Below are 20,613 nucleotides of genomic sequence, written 5' to 3' on the forward strand. Positions count from 1 at the left end.
CTGCTTCCATTCAACACGAATCTGCTCAATTCCTCCAGAAAATGGATCAGAACTCATCTGGGTTGGCTGAACTTGCTGCCAAACCCATGCAAGTTAACAAGCCAAGGTTGCTCTTTTCGGAGGCTTCACTTTCCATGCTTGTTCAATGTTTTAGCCCTTGAAGAAAGCAATAAATGCTTAACTCACTTTATTTCTTCCTTTCAAAGTTAGAATCATGTGTGTTATGTGTGTGTGTACATATATATATATATATATATATATATATATATATATATATATATATATATATATATATATATATATATATATACACTGCTCCTTCATATTTCTAATAAAATCACCTGTTTGGTTTTTCTTTTCTTCTCTTAATTTGACACCAAATCGTTTTGAAGTATATGTTTGATGATGAATCATCAATCAAATTTTGTTACTACTCGCTACCAATAACCTCGAGTAAATAAAATATATACACTCATCTTGTAAAGGCATGTGGAGACTATGCTAATCATGGGTATAACCTCATACCAAGTTTACCACTTTCTATTAAACCAAGTTTAGATAAGGATATATTAAAAAAATTCGGATAACCTTTTAAACTTTAGTCAAAAAAATAGACAAAAGAGAAAGTTTATTATTATCTATTCTGAGAGGAATGTTCTACCTGAATTCTGTAAAACTCGGTCCTTCTAGAGAAATGGAAAACCAGAACGCGTTATAATTAAGTATATTTAATCATACTAGCCAGTCATAGATATATATATATTTTTTGGAGGTGTTGTTGACTATGCTTTTAAAATATATAACTGGGCATGTGTCAATTTCCATTGACTTGTTCCTTTCTTTTAGCAAATTACATTTTCATTCAAAGGAAGTTATTAATATACATAAAAATGATTTTCAATTATTCAAAGGTGACATGACAACAGATACTTAAGGATTAAACACACGAACCATAGCTGTTGGTGTAGTTTGAAAAGTTCCACGCCGTCGTTGTTGTCCATTTCTTTACTCAGCAATTTCCATTCCAACGTTTTGAATACGTTGTTCGATAAACCAAAACATGTGCCACTCTTTCCCTCGCAAGTCTTCTTCATATACTCTCTACCGATTGCCACTCACTTAGCTGTTTCCTAATTCAGATATTACGTCTCAGAAAATGAGTGGCGGTGGAGGAACAGCATAAGCAGCATCAAGTTGTGTTGATTTGATCGGAGTGAAAAGGTTTGTTTCAGTTGGTTTTTGAAAGTTTTACTCTGGAATGATATATTACCGTACATGGCTTCGCTTCTGAAAAATCTACGTCCCGGTGTGCCTTCAGTTCATGATGCTGGTGGTGATTTCAGCTATGAGTACTCTTTTGCTGAGGAATACAAAGGCCCTCCTCTTGGCTACTCCGTCCCAGAAGTTCTTCCTTTCAACCTTGACCACGTCCCGTTTGCGCCTGTTGCTCATTCTCCTCCTCACAACTTGTCCCTCCCAGTTATCCAACCCTTTAGAAAAACCAATGCAGAATTGGCTTCAAAAACTGCTTCTGTTTCTTCTGATCCACTGTCTCGCGAACAGGAGGATCATGATGATGATGATGACGACGACCCTTTAAACCCAAAACATGTTAAACGGCCCTCCGTGGTGACTTTTCGTAATCCTGAGACAAATGAGATAGTGGAGGATGAAGAGATTGTTGAACCTGCAGGTGGAGAAAGTAGTAGCAACAATAGTAAACGTGTGAGGCCGCATGCCGAGAGAGTTGGGAAGAAGGGTTCGTGCTATCGATGTCTTAAAGGGAGTCGTCTAACTGAGAGGGAGGTTTGCATTGTTTGCAGTGCAAAGTTTTGTCGCAACTGTGTGCTTAGAGTAATGGGGTCCATGCCTGAAGGCAGAAAATGTGTCACTTGCATTGGTCACAGAATTGATGAGAACAAGCGAGGGAGGCTTGGAAAACCTTCTCGGATGCTCAAGTACTTGTTGTCTAAGGGAGAAATGAAACAAATCATGAAGGATGAGATGTTTTGTGAAACAAATCAAATACCAGCAGAAGATGTTATTGTGAATGGAGAACCTCTTGACTGGGATCAGCTCACGCTGCTTTTGACCTGTTCAAACCCCCCAAAAGGATTGCAACCGGGTTTCTATTGGTATGATAAAGCATCTGGCTTTTGGGGAAAGGTGATCATCAACTCCAACCTTATTGATACTCTTTTTTGTTAGTTCAATCTGAGTGAAGCTTAATGAACTTGAACTTACCCTTTATGCTTTTCACAAGCAAAGCTCAAATATGGTGTACTGCTTGATCCTGCAGGAAGGTCAACGACCATGTCAAATTATTAGCCCACAGTTGGAAGTTGGGGGCCACTTGCAGAGAAATGCAAGCAATGGAAAGACAGAAGTAACTATAAATGGTCGAGAGATTACCAAAGAAGAGCTATGGATACTGAAGGTGGTTGTTGATCTGTGCACTTTCATAGTATACATTTTGAAACTGTTAAACTCAAGTGTCACTTTGTTTGATTGCAGTGGGCAAGAGTGCCATGTGATGGAACAACTGACTTTTGGGTGAGCCATGATGGATCATACATGGAAGTGGGACAGAAGAATGTGAAGGGGCATATATGGGAGAAGGTAACTGATGTTGTTTAGCTTTTCTTAAGCTATAAATCTCTTGTAAATGACTCTGGTATATGTGCATGTTTTTGACAGCCTACAGTGAAGTTTGCTTCTCTAATTCTATCCCTGCCAGTTCCTTGTAGTTCCTTAACTCCTTCTGGCGAAGGAGAAAGTGGAATTAGCAAACACAACATTGAACAGAAAATACTTTACAAATATTTACTTGTCGGTTCTGTCAATTCTGGAACATGTACGATATATAAACAGGTAATATGCTGCTGGAGGGAATTATTTTGTCATGACATTGTTTGGTATCTCTCTGACATCTGAATAACTGTCTGTAATTTTTATGTTGAAGGCTTGAGTTTTGTGACACTTAGACTGAACCATTTATATTGCAGGCCAGGCTTCTGTATGATGTTCCTTTCTCTGAAACCGAGCTTCACAACACTAAGCTGGTAATTCAAAGAAACTTGTATAGGTACCTCGGTATCATACTAGAGGCGCGAGAAATTTTTGAAGAGAGTTTGTATAAAAAAAGTAACGAACAACATGTTGGTGAATCAACTTCTTCTGGTAATTGCTTTTCTTTGAATATATAAAAAGATAACTGGGAGGTCTGCGCTGTCTGAATGAAGTGTTTATCCACATTTCATTGCAAACCTTTTCCTTTTGCATTCTTTTTTGAACATCATAAAGCAAAATGGCCTCATCCATGCAGTCTTTGACAACAAGATTAATGCTAATTTCCTCATTTGCTAAACAGAATGTTAAGGAGAAAAGTTATTGATGTTTAGTTTACAACAGGGACTACTGGAGAAATTATTGACACGACAACCTATTCCATTAGTCCAAGACTAAGAGCTTTCTCCGATTGGCTACTCCAATACATGATGTCTGGAAACTTGGATGAAATATTTCCAGCAGCTGCTCGTGAATATGCCCCACTGGTGGAGGAACTGTGGAGGGATGCAGCCATTCAGGCCACGTACAACAGGAGAAATGAAATAAAAAATCTGCCACAAACTGCTAGATATTTTCTTGAGCGGGTAAGAAAATGTTTAGCCCCCACAGATTCATCGTCATCGCATCATAATTCATTTCTACTTTCATAAAGTTCTGTTTTTTTTTCTACTCTGCTGCCATTCTCTATACTAGAGTTGTTACACAGTTCACAAGGTTAATAATGCTCTATTACAGAATAGAAAGTATTTATCTTGTCTTTTCTCCTCTTTCTAATCCCTCTTGAACTTCTTGAGTTAGTTTAAGTTTGATACAGGATTATGTAACACAAGATTATCTCAATCTCACAGATATCTGAATATTTCTTCGGATGCAGTCTGTTGAAATTTCCAGGATAGATTATGAACCCTTGGACATGGACATCTTGTATGCTGAAGGGATAACCTTAACCAATGGCCTTTCTTCCATGGAATTTTCATTTCCTGTGTCAGCTCATGAGGACTCATTGGACCCTGTTTATCGACATGATCCTTTACTCAGGTCACCTTTCATTTCATCAAGTTTACACAGATAACAATCTTCAGTTCTGTAGTTATTATGCACTTCATTTTTCAATTCCAAACCAAAACTAAGCTAGCTGATTATGCCACTCAAAGCATAAACCTTGTAATGGATAAAACAACTTACGGCACTGCGTTGAATCTTTGTTTGTGCTTGTAGGTATCAGCTCATCAGAGTACATCCAAAAAGCCTTGGAGAAAAGTGCAAGTGGTTAGACATGTTTGAAGACACTGATGTAGTCTTGTTCTCAGTGGCCTTAACTGACTATGATGAGTACACGGTAGACAGTAAAGGAGCTGTTACCAACAAAATTTTAGCAGCCAGACATCTCTTTCAAAATATCATCACTCATAGAGTCTTCAGCAACAAGAAATTTCTTCTCATATTGACCAAGTTTGATCTGTTTGAGGAAAAGATTGAACAGGTTCCTCTAACACAATGTGAATGGTTTTTGGACTTCGATCCAGTTATTAGCCACAATCATAAAACCGCCAGTATTAGCAAACGTAGCAACCATCCTCCACTGGCTCAACGTGCTTTTCAATACATTGGTATGAAGTTCAAGAGCTGGTTCAATTCTCTAACTGGTCGAAAGCTGTTTGTTTCACTGGTTTCTGGATTGGAACCTTCTACTGTTGATGAAGCTCTTAGATATGCCAGAGAGGTTATGGTGTGGCAAAAATGGGACCCCTCTTTGAGAAATGAGAAGTCTGAGATAACATCCACAACTTTTGAGGCCAGCTCTGAAGAAAAATATAATAACTATAATCAACCCTAGAAAATTCTCTAGTTTTTTCCTCACATTTTGGAACCAGTCAATAGTACTGGATTAACATTGTTGTCACCACCATATAATAAGTAGTCTCTTCCAGATATGCTCTGTAAATGTGACTTTAGAATGACAATTTCATGTATGATATAATAAATCAAAATTACATTCATTCATGTTTGATTAGAAATAAACAAAATCCATATACTTTTATGTGAGATTTATTCTGTATAAATTATTACAAAGTCTAAGATAAAACCATTCAAACACAATTCACTTCACTTTAAATATAATTTTAACTAAAATTGATTTTGTAAAATCAAAGTCACTCAATATTTAAGTTTGCCAAACATTAGTTACATGTTAACTTTTTGACAAATATACCAAATCGTTTCAAATAATACAGTGAATAAGTAAAAATATCCTTCTCCCAAAGGACTTGTGCAACACATGACAATTCTTCCTTTTATAGCTCAATTAGACATCAAAATGTATAAAACAATACAAGAAACTATTTTTGGTATTTTATCAAACAGTTGGTATGTAAGGAATTATATTTAAAAGAAACTTTGTTGGAATTAGGTTCATGAATCATATGAAGATAAAACTCTGTACAATATATCATTATTTCATTCAAACATTCACATCAAGGCATACTAGTCCTAATCCCTTATCAACTAGTTCTAAATTAATATATCAAACTGTTAATCCCTTAATCAATTTAACATACAATTTGCATTAAGTCCGATGCTAAGAATGACCAAGTTATTGAGTTTATTCTTAGATCCCAAATCACTTAGGTGCTCTATCTATGTCCATGTTCAAAGTTACTTTCCAGTAATTAAAAACATTCAAATAATATTATATTTCTATACAATGATAGTAAATTCAAGAAAGAACATATGAACGAACAACTATATATTGAACAGGAAAATTACATAAGAGTGAGTTCATTACATCAATTCCAATGAAAAAAAAATTTAACTACTCTAGTCATCTAGAACGTACACATTTGAAGCAATCCCTTGCAACAATGATGTCTTGATGCCTTGAAGTAGTCTCCTGAAAGTTTCATAAATATTTTCGTTTCTTTCTTTGTTCGAGCATTTTTTTCTTTCTGTCTGTCTCGAACTTAAAAATCAATTCTGATTTAATTAATTTGCTCAGCGCACAAGTATGCGTGCGCTCTACGAAATTTCAAATTGATGCTTCTTTAACTGGTGTTATTCACTTAGCGTACAGGTGATGGTGTGTTATCCGAATTTCTTCTGCTAGCTCTACGAATTTTGGTTTGCATTCAGCGAAAATTGACTGACAGAATCTAAATAATACACCCTTTCTTGTATAATATTTTATCTAACAATCTATTCCTATTACAACTTTTCACTGAAGAACAACATAAACAATTACAAGATTGAGCTCATTTATAAGTATAAAAAGAATTCTTTTTCACACTTTTCAGAATATTTTTCATTGCTGACCCAAAAAATCTTGCTTTTACTATGCTGAAATATATTTCGCTATCACCTTTTGATATTATGATACAAATTGTTAAATATCACCCTTTATAGTGCACATTGTTGAATGGAGGTTTGTGACAAAAATCAGAACTAAAGCTTTGTGACAAAAATCAGAACTAAAGCTTTGTGACAAAAATCAATGAACTGGGTTGAGGTGAGTATAACCTTTTTGTCACGTACTGACCCTGATATTTTTTAGGCTTGAAAAATATCCTGGAAAGAAAGGTGCTCCAAACTTTTATGCGAATAAAAAAATGAAAATTAGCAGAAGATTCGGATATTTTTTGTTCATAAAAGCAAGAACAGACAATTTAACCAACAATCTCACCAAAAGGCACCCCTTTATGAGAAAGAGAAAGTCATTTCTGTTTACCTTTTCCTGTAAAGTATCATAAAATCAAGGTTTTATTGATTTTAACTGTACTAATTACGTTGCATAAGCACCAATAATGCACTGATTTTAACTTTTCTACAAGATGAAATCCACCGACACATCTAAAGAGATTATAATTGCATATTTACATATATCGAGTCAACAAAACTAAAACAGAAGAACTGAAGTATATAATCAAACATGAAATTAAACTCAAAAAAACTGGTATACCAAATACCATGTTTGATTATATCAGAACTTATGTACAATAGTTCATTACACTTCCATTACATAACTCGCAGGCTAAGAACTGAGATAGACAACTAGAAATGGAATATACAAAACATATTGATTCTGCTATTGCTCATTCCTTAAAATCAGCAAGAACATCCTTAATGAAAAACATATCACCAAGGCACAAATCGATCCATAAGCAAACACATGGTTGCCTCTGACATGGTTCCACTGTTGTCTCTGGTAACTGCAGTGTTCTTCTTCTGTGCTTCCTTTTCTTCCTGTTCCCTTTCTGATCCTTCTTTGGCTTTGGACAAGAAAGGCTTGCGTGAAAGTACTTTTTCTCTCAGCTTTGCAAGCTCCCCAACCCACACCTCTACAACAGCAGACATTTTCTTCAGCAACTGCAAACCAGTGAGGTAAAAGACTCTGTTTTGTTGATTTTGCTTTGAGCTTTTGCTTTGTGTTTTTGCATGAAGATGGATGGTGAAGAGAGTGTGGTTTATATAGGAAGAAAGTAGAAAGGGTATGTGAAAAGGTAGAAGCTTTTGGAGCACCTTGGATTCAGTAGTGGCACACAGGACTCAGTCAATTCAATTGGATATACTTCAAAACTTTCTGATATTCGGTGGGAGAAATCTATTGGCTATATTAATATTTTTCTCTGGTTTTGGCCCACTGGCTCCATGAATTTATGGAAGTACATGATTATGATAGTACCATGTTTTGAATTCAAGGATAAGATGAGTTTGAGCATTCAATTATTGCTTTTCCTTTTTCTTATCAAACCCAAAATATTATAAATTTCAATATGAAAATAACTATCTACATTTATTAAGAAAACTACTTGTTAATACCTTTTTATTGTATTAATTTTTTAAAAAATATTTAAAGCATAAATTAGTTAAGATATGTTTCGAACCTGGTTTACTTTTCAATCATCATTTTTTTATTATTAAAAGTATTCTCTTTGTTTTTCATAGGAATTGGAAAGCTATCAATCTGTATATAATTCAGAATAATTATTATTTGAATAATAAACCAAATATTAATGATGATATGTATGACTTATATGATACATGCATGACATTGGCGGGCTCCATCATGAATGACGTTTGCCGACTACTCATCACTTTTTATGACTTATAATTCAATTATACTATGAACGAAAGCAACCTCACTGTACAATACTTGTCTATAGTTATTATAAAATAAAAATAGGTTTTCACTGTATTAATCTCACTTTATTAAAATTTATTATTCATTGACTGTGATAAATGTTGCTAAAAAATGAACTTATTTTTTAATTGGGTTATAAGAAATTTAATTTGCATTATTGTATAGTTAGCATAAATACTAGTACTTTGATATTTATGTGTCCGCTTGTCAATTACGCTAAGATAATATAATTATAAAATATAAATACTTTGTAAAAAACAGTGTTTTTTTAAAGGATAATGTATGAATGAAAATAATTACATATTTCCACATTTTTAATTGTTTAACGTATGCTGTGGTTAATTTTTTATTTGAGAGACTGTAAAATTGTTTTTAAGTTTGAGAGATTGTGAAATTGTTTTTAAATTAAGAGATTATATGGTTTCCCATTTTTATTTTTATTAAATAATGGAAATATATTTATCCGATGGTTAAAGATAAAAGAGCTTAATATACGAAAACAAATTATTATAAAAGATAAAAGAGTTTTTGGGGAGGACTCAACTTTTCCAAGAAAGGTCCAACAAAATTTCTCACTGGGCTTTCTTATTGAGCCATTATTGGACTTATCACAAGACTTATAGGCTTTTTCTTCTTGTAGCTCCATAATTTTTAAAAGTGGCTTCTCGATTAATTGATCTAGAAATATTCTAAAAAGAGTTTTTCGTAACATATATAATTAAGAATAAGTTTTATAGAATTAGTTTTCTAGAACACATTTTGTTTTGGAATTAGTTTTTGAGAATGAACTCTCTCTCTTAACCAATCTAGCACTATTTTAATGTAATATTTTAAAATTTATATTTGGTTATTTGATTTATTGAAATAATTAAATTTGAATTACATAAATGACTATAACAATGGCAACAATGTGACGTTAATTTAGGAGTAGTAAAGCAAACAAACCTAATTCGTTTTCGTCCACATGTCGTTGGTATGTAAAAAAAGGTTTAATAATTTTTTGTGACTTTTTTCACATAGGCTTCTATTTTATTTTTTTTTTGGTCTCAAATAAGACTCTTAAGGTCTCAAGCATCTTATGGCATTTCTTAATCCTTTAACACTTTTCTTTAGCTTATTTAAATGTTTGAACTAGTATCTTTTTCAACTTATCCAAAGTCTCTTAGCATAATTTTAGAGTTGTGACTGCCATCAAAATTCTTGTATATTGTCTTTTATCATCGTCCCAATACCAAAATCAACTTGCAATATTAAGTTAGTGAGAAAAAGAAAAACTAGATTGATCAGATATGAAGTATATTAAAACTGAAATTATTCTCTAGTGCTTTGCTTATATAAAGCGTGAGATTATACATAGCTCATACTTATTTCCCTCTCAAGCCTAGCATAGTTTAGTTTACAATATATTTATTTTAGTTAACGTAGTTTTTTTAACAATTTTTGTTTTATAATTTCTAGCAAATAGTTTTCTTTTTCTTTTTAACGAGTTAGTATAGTTTATAGCAAATCGGTTTGGTTCGACTCGGCTCGGTACGGTTTGGTTGGTTCCGTTCGATTCGATTTTGTTCTGCTCGGCTCGGCTTGTTCGGCTGGGCTCGGCTTGTTCGATTATGCTCAACTCGGTTCGGTTCAGTTTGGTTTGGCTCAGCTCGATTTAGCTAAGCTCGGCTCATTGTCGTTCGATTCAGTTCAGTTCGATTCGATTATGCTCGACTCGGATCGATTCGGTTCTGTTTGGTTCGGTTAGATTCAATTCAGTTCAGAGTTTTGTTCTGTTCGGCTCGACTCTATTCGATTAGTTTCTGTTCGATTCACACGGTCATTGCTACGTGACACAATGTCAATTTGACACATGACAATTTTTTAATTTATTTTTTAAATTAAAAAAATATTTTAAAAAAAAACCACAAAGTAACAAGTGATACAATCTTTAATGATGTTAGTACAAAACTAACAATAAAAACATAATTGCTTCAATTTAAAAAAAAATAAAAATTCAATTAAAACCAAAAAAAGTAAGAAAGTTATTTAAAAAAAGTCACTAAAAATAAGAACCATCTTATTAAGCCAAAATAAACAACATGAATTCATCTACCGCAGTAAAACGAGTCAAAAAATTTTGACATGTCTTGCTATATATATATATATATCAAAAATATATTTAATACTATAAATGTTTTTTAAAATTTTAATTGATTAATTAATAATTGAGTAAATTCAAGTAATTATCATCTTTATATATTAAGGTTAATGATTTAAGTTATAAATTATTGTTTTATAAATAATATAATATTTAAAAAATAATGTTTAATTATTTTTATTTAAAAAACCATCTTTTACCTGTCCAATTTCGTAGGTTAGATAAAATGCATCAAAACTTACATTACCACTACTAATTTAATCTTTTTCTCTTAGTATGTGAATGCAGTTAGTAATAAGGAAGAAAAGCCAACTTGTAATGTACTCACGATGAAGAATTACTACTAGATCTCCTCTTTATACTAGATCATTACAAAAGCCAACTTTTGTAATTTAATTACTTTTTGTATATTATAGAAATTGGATTTTATAATATATTTACGCATTAATGCATTGTGGAACTAGTCTCCATATAATCTATGTAAACGCACTTGGCCATATTTAAAAAAAAAATTAAAGTATAGTGTGTAATTAGAGAAAAAAAAAAGTGACGGAATGGAGACAGCATAATTAGAGTTTTATAAAAGGTAAATAAAATTAAATGATAAAAATTAAAAAATTTTAACCTAATATATTTTTGGAATAAGAAAAAGTTTAGAGAAGTGTAGGTTCCTTACAATTGCACAACGTTTTCTTTTGTTTTAAAATGAAACATTTTGAGTATGACCTATTCATTAAAAAAAAAGAATAAAATATATTTTTGTTTCTGTAAAAATGATCTCCTTAATTTTTTGAAAAATTATTTACTAGTGTTAAATCAATAATACAAAAATAAATAATTGCTCAACTCCATAAATATCTAAATGTAAGAAATTTGATTAATTTTGTGTTAAAAGAAAAAGTTTACCATTTGTTAAAAAAATTGCACTAAAATATTTGCAGTTGTCCAAAAAAGTTAGATTAATCGAGTGCAATATGAATCTGAAGAAGTGAGAGCTCTAGAACTTGCAATTATTGCTTTATCATTCATCTCTTGTCGTGATTGTTCTGATCAACTATGTATACTACAACCAGCTGACACGTACACTACAGTTCTTTCATTAATATTGCCTACACCAATCACTTCTAAACCTGTAGGACCAGAAATCAATCCACTTACAGAATGGCGAAAAAAGTTAGAATGGATGATAATGCTTGTAGCTATCAGTATAAAAGAATATAAAACACTCGATTAAAAGCCATAAAGTGTTCAAAATTATACGTTATATAATAAAGTTTATAAATTATATTGCTATCGATGATAATGATATCAGTGTCATTATCCTAACTTCTAAAGATCGAAATAAATAACATTAAATTTTACAATATCATCCAATACAGTTTTTGGGTCATCTAAAGGTTTATCACATAGAGGCAGTATTTTTCTGAATATACTTAACACAGTAACATGTTGAAGAGTTTCTGCAGAAGAAACCTAAAGAGTTAAACTTGAAATGCTTAACGAAAGATTCTGCATTGGTATATTATCCTTGATTATATTAAAGATAACAGGGATAGGTATGAAGCAACATGATGCAGAAATCCTGGTTCCATGATTGATGAACATGGAAGATATTTTGTTTGAGTCAAAAAAGAGGAGCTTTTGACTGCATGCATGTGTTCTTGAGAGACAGTGGTTTTTGGGGTTAGTGAATGGGCCAAAACTAGATAGGTGTGAAGCAGTGATCAAAATATAGCCATCTGTAGAGCACTAACAGCGGTTGGTGGCTAGCTACATTGTTATCATTTATTAACTTTTTGGTGAAGTTATGATTAGATTACTTGGACACACTCTTCACATTTGCATCCTAACGACAACATGGTCCAATAATTCTCCAATAGCGCGCCATGTGTAAAGCACTAGAACTGCTACAGCTACAATGCAGGTTCTAGAACTGCTACCACTCTTCTGATATTTCTGTAATGCCTCCATTTCTTACATCAACAAAATTCCAAAGAAATTGAGATAATGTAATGAAAATATCATAATTGGTCATACTTTAAAAGTTTGTCCACATGTGAAATGTCGAGTGCTACTGATAATTGATCATATTGACATTTCATTTAGCAGCTATAGATATGGTCAAAACATGTCCTAATAATACTATTTTTATCACTATTCACAAACAGTAAAGTTTGGGCTTTATGTCATCATGAACCTATGAATCAGAACGGCTTGAAATATATACCCAGAGGGACAAAAGTGGGGATTCTTTATGGACACTGTTTCAGTAAAAAGTTTTAAATTAGATGCTATTGAAATATATATATTTTGGACTGTCAAATTTGCTTTGTTTTATTTATATCAGTTACTTACTATAGTCATTGTCAGTGTTTTAAACAGCAAAATCTAGAAAATGAACATCCATTTATGTATACAGTAAAACAAAACCATAGAAATATCAGATTGGAATCATAGTTACAATGGAGCTGGCCATTAGAATGTATTCTGAAAAAGCTTTAAAACAGTGCTAAATTGGTTGTGGCTGATCTGTGGGACAGCACAAGACGAAGAATGATTCTAATTATATGATTCAAAACTATAACAGACCAGCGCCACGTTGCCAGCATAACATTATTTTTCAATCATGAAAATATACAGAAAAAGGGAAAATTGCAATGATTCAAAGGCTTTGACGTTCTTGCTACGCAAATCATCAGCTAATCGGTCATATCTACACACACTGGAAAATAATGAAAATGAAAATACAACGAGGATGAATTATGATATCATTGGTAAAAAATAAATGAATGCAGGATGAGTGCCTCTTAAAGTTTTCTTCTTTTTGAAGTAAATTTCTTACTGATACTGCACAAAGAATATTTTAGCTCTTTTAGACTGCGTAAAACCTTGAGTGAAACAACCAAAGATAGTTAATCGGTTTGAAAGAATGTTAAGAGTAATGCTTAAAACTGATTTTAAACCTTAATGAGGAAAAATATTATTACTTAAAAATTATACCATGTATCTTTAAAAGCAACTTTAAAAATATTAAACCAATCTAAGAATTTTCAAATACCTCCATTTATTAGTTCCAAAAGATCTTGTATTTAGTATTACAACAAAATCCGGTAGAGAAAAAAAAAACTAAAACTGATTAAAAATAAATTTTGCTTACATTAGTTCTTCTATTAAAGTGTTAAAAATTTAAGAAAATGTTCACTTTATAGAAATATTTGCTTTTATTTTTTTTTTAGCATAATTATGTTCTGGTCCTTAAATTTTCGGATGAATCGACTTTTGGTCCCTAAAAGTTAAAAAAAATTAGTAATAAAATTTTGAAAAATATATTTAGTTTTTAAACACTTGGATTATTTTGTTTAATAATTTCAAAACGGTAATTTGAGAAATTAAAATCATGTTAAAAGAAACACATTTGGGTAAAATTAGAAACATATAAGACTAACCATATAATTAAGTCATTTTTAATATTTTATGTGTGTGTGTGTGTGAATATTAGAAATTTTAATACCTACGGAATATTTCTTTTTACCTAACCAGAATAAATTGCTAACATTCTTAGCCTTACCTACTTTTTGACTTATTTTTAACTCATCAAACTTGCGCTTTAGAGTTTCATTAGCGTTATATTTTGTTAAGATTTACAGTATATGTTTTGTTTAAGTAGAAAAAGAAAAAAGAAAATGATCAAATATGTATCCATATATATCATAATTCTCCCATTCTTTCTCCAATTAAGAAAAAAAGAATAATTATATGAAACCACAGTATTCATTCTTTTGTACTAAATTCTGTTCCAAAGACAAAGGATTGAATTTGTCATCTTTTATACTTTCATCTCCAACCCTTTCAGTTTTCTAGTATACTATGCTAAATAAAGTGTAAGAGACTTTAGGAAAAGTGTAAGAGGCTTTAAGAAAAGTGTAAGAGACTTGAAGATATTTTCTTTTCTTTTGTAGCGACGGCAAGTCTATATACCTCATTTTTTTAGGGCTTTTTAATTCTTCCATTCACTTTTCTACTTTTGATTTGGAGATTCGCTTTCTTTTAATAAGTAGACATAAATAGGATACTTATGCAATAAAAAAAACGTAAACGAAAGAGTCATTCATTGCATTAAGTGGTGTAAAAATCTCCCGAAACTTAATTATTAATTATGATGCAACGGGACAGCTACCTCAATGGGACACTTGTCCCAGATTAATTAATTACAATATTATTAAACTTGTTAAGTTTTTGCTAAACAACCAGTACATTATAGTCCCACAACAACATCTTTTTCTTCAAAACTTAGTTAGATTGCCACTCAAGTATGTTTGTGAGAATCGTGTTTTTGCTTTATTATAACGTGTTTGATGATCAGCAGACACAGAAGGAAAAAAGAATTTGCTTGAACATATTCTGATTTGAGAGTTTCACTTTTTTATATTCCATGATTTGGTGCAACCACGAGCGAGTTAGCAGACATGCAATGCAATGAAGAAAGTTTGCATTTAATCAAACATGAAGCCTGCAGGTTTCGCCAAGTGTCCCAGACAAATTCCTGGTAACATTTTTAGGTCTGTGATTTTGACTTGGTTAGCCTCACGGCTTACACGTACGTGTTTTGTTTTTTAGGAACTGACACGTATATGTAGATTGATAATTAACATATTTTTGTCATCATTACTCATAAAATGAGAATACGAATCACGCGGGTGTTTAACTCTAACATCACCACCACCATGCGCACTTGAATAGATCCAGCGTGGTGCAATTCAATGAACTCAACCATACATACGCAACGTTCATTCCAAGACTCATCAATTTCACTGACACATGTGCAAACCCTTTCTATTCTATTATCCACCTTATGATACGATGTCTTATTGGTGAAATATAAATATGAAGTTTATATTAAATAATAATAATGTCATCTTTATTATAAATTTTTGGATTAAATATATTTTTGTCTTTAACTTTTAATAAAAATTAAAATTAATTTATTTAAATTTTAAACTAATTTAGTTTCTTATTTTAAAAACGAATGAATTTAATCATTTTAACCCAATTTTAAATAAGCTTAACGAAAAAAATTGTATTAAAAAATTAAATTCACGCCTTCTAAATTGAGGAACTAAATTAAATCAAAACTTTGAAAAAAATATAATTCTAATTTTTATTTAAAGTTAATGAATAAAAATATATTTAATCTTTATTTTTTAAAGTTTAAATTTTATTAATACGTTGGAATTATATGATTTTCTTTTCTTCTCGAACTCCTAATCATAGCTTTTATACTATAATTATTAAAAATTCAATACTTCTTATTAGATAAAGGAAGTATAACAAATATTGAAACACTAGTTTCTTTTTCTACTACTCAAACTTGTCATGACTTTAAGGGTGGCTTGTATAACTTAATCTTTATCACAAAACAATTAATACAATTGGAAATAACTTCTTATTCTTAACCTACTTGCATGACTAGGATAGAGTAAATTTATAAAATTTAAATGATTGGCTCCCACTTCTTAACGCCATTGCAATGAAGTCAAAATGTAGGTAAAAAGGTTTGCTTACATTTTCAGAAAACTATGATATACAAAGGAAATTTATGCAAAATCGATTTATATAAACTTTAAAGGCTTATATAAATAATAATATCCAAATCAAAACACGACTTATGATTAGATTCGGTAGATTTCGGATGACATCTATAGAATCTCCTTTATTATATTATTATCTGTTTCACACGTGTAAAAAATAGATGAACTCCCCATAATTTTTAAATTCGCCTATCTTAACTACGTGTTCAAACCTCAAGGATGTCTTTTAGATGACATTTGCATATCATTTGCAACTAAGAAAGTGTGAGCTTCCATGTTTTATTATGTGATGAGAACCAAATTTTTTCGTACGTTTCCATGTAGTAAAACAAGTATATTTATTTTTCCTAGATTAAAAATGAAATAGAAAAGATAAAAATACAAAAATGAAAGATAAATATAATATTTTGCAAAAGAAAAACATAAATAGAGAATATATATATATATATATATATATATATATATATATATATATATATATATATATATATATATATATATATATATATATATATATATATATATACATTCATTTTGAATGTATTAAAATAAGAAAAGAAAAAACTAATTGTTTGGATGTGGAAGAGAGTATAGATAAATAATTTCAATGAAAATATTTGTGTATTAATTTAAATTTAATCTAAATAGACAATCTTTTAACTCCAAAATTTTTTAAGGGTAAACTTATATATCTTTTCAGTTTTAACGTTATAAGAATATTTAATTTTTAAGAAACTGAAAGAAATGGAGAGGTTTTCATTTATTGTTAACTCATATGGGGTATAAGTTTCTTATAAGTCCCTCAAAAAACCTCCTGGTTTTTTTTCTTAAGAAAATTAAATTTTACTTTTTCTTTTCTCCATAGGTTTCCTGTAAATAAAAGGTATAATCAATCTTTTTAAATCATATTACATATTTCGTATTGTTCTATACCACAAACGATAGAAGTTTTGCGTATGTTAAATATATAGTATAAAATTATGGAAGCGAAGCATTTTTTTTATTATGATAAATATAAGAACTATAAATATAAATCATATGATTTATTATATATGCATGTTAGTTGTTAACATTTTATTAATTAATAATCACAATCACTTAAAAAAGAATACATTTCTTTTTACTATTACTCAAATTTAATCTAATAATATTTGCAGTTGCAATTTTTCATAAAGAAGAATTGCCATTTAATGTATAAGCAAGTTACGACTCTATATATTATCCAGAAAGTTAACTTAAAAATATTTAATATGATATAACAACAGAATTTATTCAAACAGAGATTCATAAATTTTGACATTTTTTATTATCACGCTTGTATAAAGGATGAGGGAAAAATATCCAAATGAGTTAACAGATTTATATTATAAAACCGTTCACACTCTTATAGAATTCAAATGTTTACTCATTTTAAAGTTTTGATAAAAAATATAAACATATTTGAAACATACACATGCTAACATTAAATTCATCATAACTTTTGTATCTAAAATATGCAGATAATAAAATAAATTATTTTAAAATTTAATAATAATAATAATAATAAAATAATACAGTTTTCGCACCTGATATATAGACACAGACGTAAGCATACGTCATTCGTCATGCTTATGAGCTAAATTTAAATCGTCCTCGGAAAAATGTAGAATTAGTCTATAACAAGATTCCTTGATGTAATAATTTCTTTATAGGCTATTCATTTGTAGGATAATAAATATTTAAAAAAATATATATTACATATGCAAGTTAAATAATAAAATACATTTTTGACAGGAGTAATTTTATTACAAAAAAATATAGGTATTATAAGAAAAGAAAATATAATATTTTCAAAATGAAAAGTATTTTAAAATAAGTGAAACATAATCGGAGATGGAAAAAGTCGTAGACTTAGATTAATTTAAAAATGGCCTAAAATGTTGGGTAGCAATGAAATAGACGCGACCTACTTTACTTATATAGCAATAATCCATTACTGGGAATTCAGAATAGATTCAGGTTCACATTTGGGAAAGACAAACGAGGAAGATGTGGGTCACGTATTAGATCGATCAGGGTAGACTTTTGGTTAAACTCAGGAAAATCAGTGGTCGTAGACTTTTGGTTCACGTATTATAGATGTTGGGTTTGAAGTTTGATGGTAATACGAGAGACGGAGACAGATATACAGTGTTTGAGAAAGGCGCAGCGCAGACATTTGGCTCTGAACAGTTAAACATCTGCGAACATTTTGGGTAGTTTTGGATTACAATCTAAATGTTACCCTAAATGGCGTACATATGGTTGAACAAATTATTTTGGTGTATGCATGGTTTTGGGTAATTAAGAATGTTGGGTGATGGGCGGTTGGGGCGTGTTTGCAGTTGTGACAGTGGGAACAAGGAAGTTAAATTCACCAACTGAACGTGTTGAATTCAACCTTCTAATATATTGTGCTATGTAACTGACAGACGCCATGAATGTGTTATGGTAATAAGGAAATAATATTGAAAGTGTCCAGCAGAAGGGACACGGCATGTGGAAAGGAAAAGATGCCTAAACGTCATGGTGACGTAAGCTAAAAAGCTCCTTTTTGACAAGCCAAAAGGGTCAACATTAGACGATCCCTTCCCTTCTCTTCCCGGTATGGATATTCAAAAGTCAAACATAACAATCACACACAATTCACAGATCGCCTTCTCATTCGTATGCAAAACCAACACTCCTTACCCACCAAAACTCGTACTAATTTTCTCCCACACATAAATCCTCCCGTTTTGGCTTTCCGTCACACGTGTCGGCCACCCATCACCCCAATCTCCCTCCACCTCTCGCTATATATATCCCCCTAACAAACCTCTGCCTCAACTTTCAATTCCTTCACACAAACACAACCTCAGCATTTTAAGATTTCTCCTTAGTTTCTCCTTATCCAATGACTAACGCACAAGGCGGCTCCATGTTGGTGGAGCCAAACACACACAAGGCCTTACACAGACCCAAATTTGGAGCCTTGTTGCACTCCGAACCCAACAACATCGATGCCGATAACTTCCAATATAACCACCGCAACAACGCCAGCCACATGAACTACACCGATAGCAGCAATGATGTCTCTCCCTACTCCATGTCCCCATTGAACTACCCAAACCATTCTTCATCTCCTCTCAACAAGTCTCCATGGGTTTTGCCCGCCTCACCAGCGATAAACCCCTTCCACCACCACCAAGACCACCTCCCCGGCAACAGCCTCATCGGATCCCTCGTTCGCGAAGAGGGTCACATATATTCCTTGGCCGTTTCCGGAGACTTGTTATACACCGGCTCCGACAGCAAGAATATAAGAGTTTGGAAGCATCTCAAGGACTACACCGGCTTCAAATCAAGCAGTGGATTGGTTAAAACCATAATAATCTCCGCCGGAAAAATCTTCACCGGCCACCAAGACGGTAAGATCAGAGTGTGGAAGGTTTCCTCCAAGAATCCAAGCAAGCATAAACGCATCGGGAGCTTGCCAACGTTCAAAGATTACATGAAGTGTTCCATGAACCCCAAGAATTACGTGGAGGTTCGCCGGAACCGGAACGCGGTGAAGGTGAAGCACTTCGACGCCGTTTCGAGTCTCAGTCTGGACAAGGACGAAGGGTTGCTGTACTCCGGGTCGTGGGACAAGACGGTCAAGGTGTGGCGCGTGGCGGATTTCAAGTGCCTGGAGTCGATCAACGCGCACGACGATGCGGTGAACGCGGTGGTGGCGATGCCCGGAGGGTGCGTGTTGACGGGGTCCGCGGATGGGACGGTGAAGATGTGGAGGAGGGTGAACGACGAGAAGGGGAAGAAGCCGAAGCATCTGTTGGGCAGGGTTTTGCTGAAGCAGGAGAACGCGGTTACGGCGCTGGCGGTGAACCGCGAGGGCACGGTGCTTTATTGCGGTTCCTCCGATGGTATGGTGAACTTCTGGGAGAATGAGGAGAAGCGTGGGTTCACGCACGGCGGCGTTTTGAGGGGTCACAAGCTAGCCGTGCTCTGCCTGGCCGTGGCGGGGAACCTTCTCTTTAGTGGGTCTGCGGATAAGAAAGTGTGCGTGTGGAAGCGCGACGAGAGTGGGTTCCACACTTGCCATTCGGTTCTGACGGGTCACGTGGGTCCTGTTAAATGTATCGCCGTGGAGGAGGATCAGGCGCAACCGGAGAAGCCTCGCAACAGGAAAGATGATCAGCGGTGGATTGTGTACACGGGTAGCTTGGACAAGTCGGTGAAGGTGTGGCGCGTGTCCGAACAGGCGCCGGAGTTGAGCTCGTTTCAAACCTGGGCCACTCCTGGTCCCTTTACCACATAAACATTGTTTTGGTTAATTAGCTGAGTCATGTAGAAACTTGTAAATACGCATGTCGTTAATTGGATTTTTTTACACTCCAGTTTGTACAAGCCTTGTATCAAGTATTGCAAAAGTTAATTAGCCAAGTGAACGAAGTTTCTCAATATATATTGGAAATTCATCTTAGTGGGGAAAGTTAATGATATTTAGTTTTCAACAGGAATTACTGGGAAAATTATCGACACGACGACCTACCATGTAACATGGGTACGATATTTCCAGCTCCTGCATGCGCATGACTTTGCTTCACCGATGCAACCATTCACCCCACTTGCAATAGGACAAATGAAGTAAAAATATCTACTAAGAATTGTTTTCTAGAGCG

General features: G+C 32.8%; 2 protein-coding genes and 1 pseudogene across 2 annotated transcripts; 2 read left to right on the plus strand and 1 right to left on the minus strand.

Annotated features, from left to right (window-relative positions):
- The first annotated feature begins 774 nt into the window (after positions 1-774).
- On the plus strand, positions 775-5,115 carry LOC148201797 (extra-large guanine nucleotide-binding protein 1-like). The gene is made up of 8 exons (XM_088109933.1): positions 775-2,166; positions 2,300-2,437; positions 2,515-2,619; positions 2,698-2,871; positions 3,006-3,180; positions 3,412-3,653; positions 3,944-4,107; positions 4,288-5,115. The coding sequence occupies exons 1-8, from the start codon at positions 1,276-1,278 to the stop codon at positions 4,904-4,906; spliced, it is 2,508 nt and encodes an 835-aa protein (XP_087966059.1). The 5' UTR covers positions 775-1,275; the 3' UTR covers positions 4,907-5,115.
- A 1,882-nt stretch (positions 5,116-6,997) lies between these two features.
- LOC148201798 (uncharacterized) lies at positions 6,998-7,627 on the minus strand. Its single transcript, XM_088108747.1, has one exon. The coding sequence runs from the start codon at positions 7,414-7,416 to the stop codon at positions 7,198-7,200; it is 219 nt and encodes a 72-aa protein (XP_087964873.1). The 5' UTR covers positions 7,417-7,627; the 3' UTR covers positions 6,998-7,197.
- Positions 7,628-18,766: 11,139 nt separating this feature from the next.
- Positions 18,767-20,394, plus strand: LOC148201799 (protein JINGUBANG pseudogene; annotated as a pseudogene).
- The last annotated feature ends 219 nt before the right edge of the window (positions 20,395-20,613 follow it).

The sequence above is a fragment of the Vigna umbellata genome, chromosome 3, assembly GCF_029865625.1.
Source record: "Vigna umbellata cultivar VRB3 chromosome 3, Vumbellata_1.0, whole genome shotgun sequence".
Taxonomy (NCBI): Eukaryota; Viridiplantae; Streptophyta; class Magnoliopsida; order Fabales; family Fabaceae; genus Vigna; species Vigna umbellata.

What these genes read in the sequence shown, in the direction of transcription:
- LOC148201797 (XM_088109933.1), top strand. Translation starts at nt 1,276, where the DNA reads ATGGCTTCGCTTCTGAAAAATCTACGTCCCGGTGTGCCTTCAGTTCAT. An exon ending in AGGGGCATATATGGGAGAAG is followed by an intron (nt 2,620 to 2,697) that starts GTAACTGATGTT and finishes TGTTTTTGACAG; the next exon opens with CCTACAGTGAAGTTTGCTTC. An exon ending in CTAGATATTTTCTTGAGCGG is followed by an intron (nt 3,654 to 3,943) that starts GTAAGAAAATGT and finishes CTTCGGATGCAG; the next exon opens with TCTGTTGAAATTTCCAGGAT.
- LOC148201798 (XM_088108747.1), bottom strand. Translation starts at nt 7,416, where the DNA reads ATGTCTGCTGTTGTAGAGGTGTGGGTTGGGGAGCTTGCAAAGCTGAGA.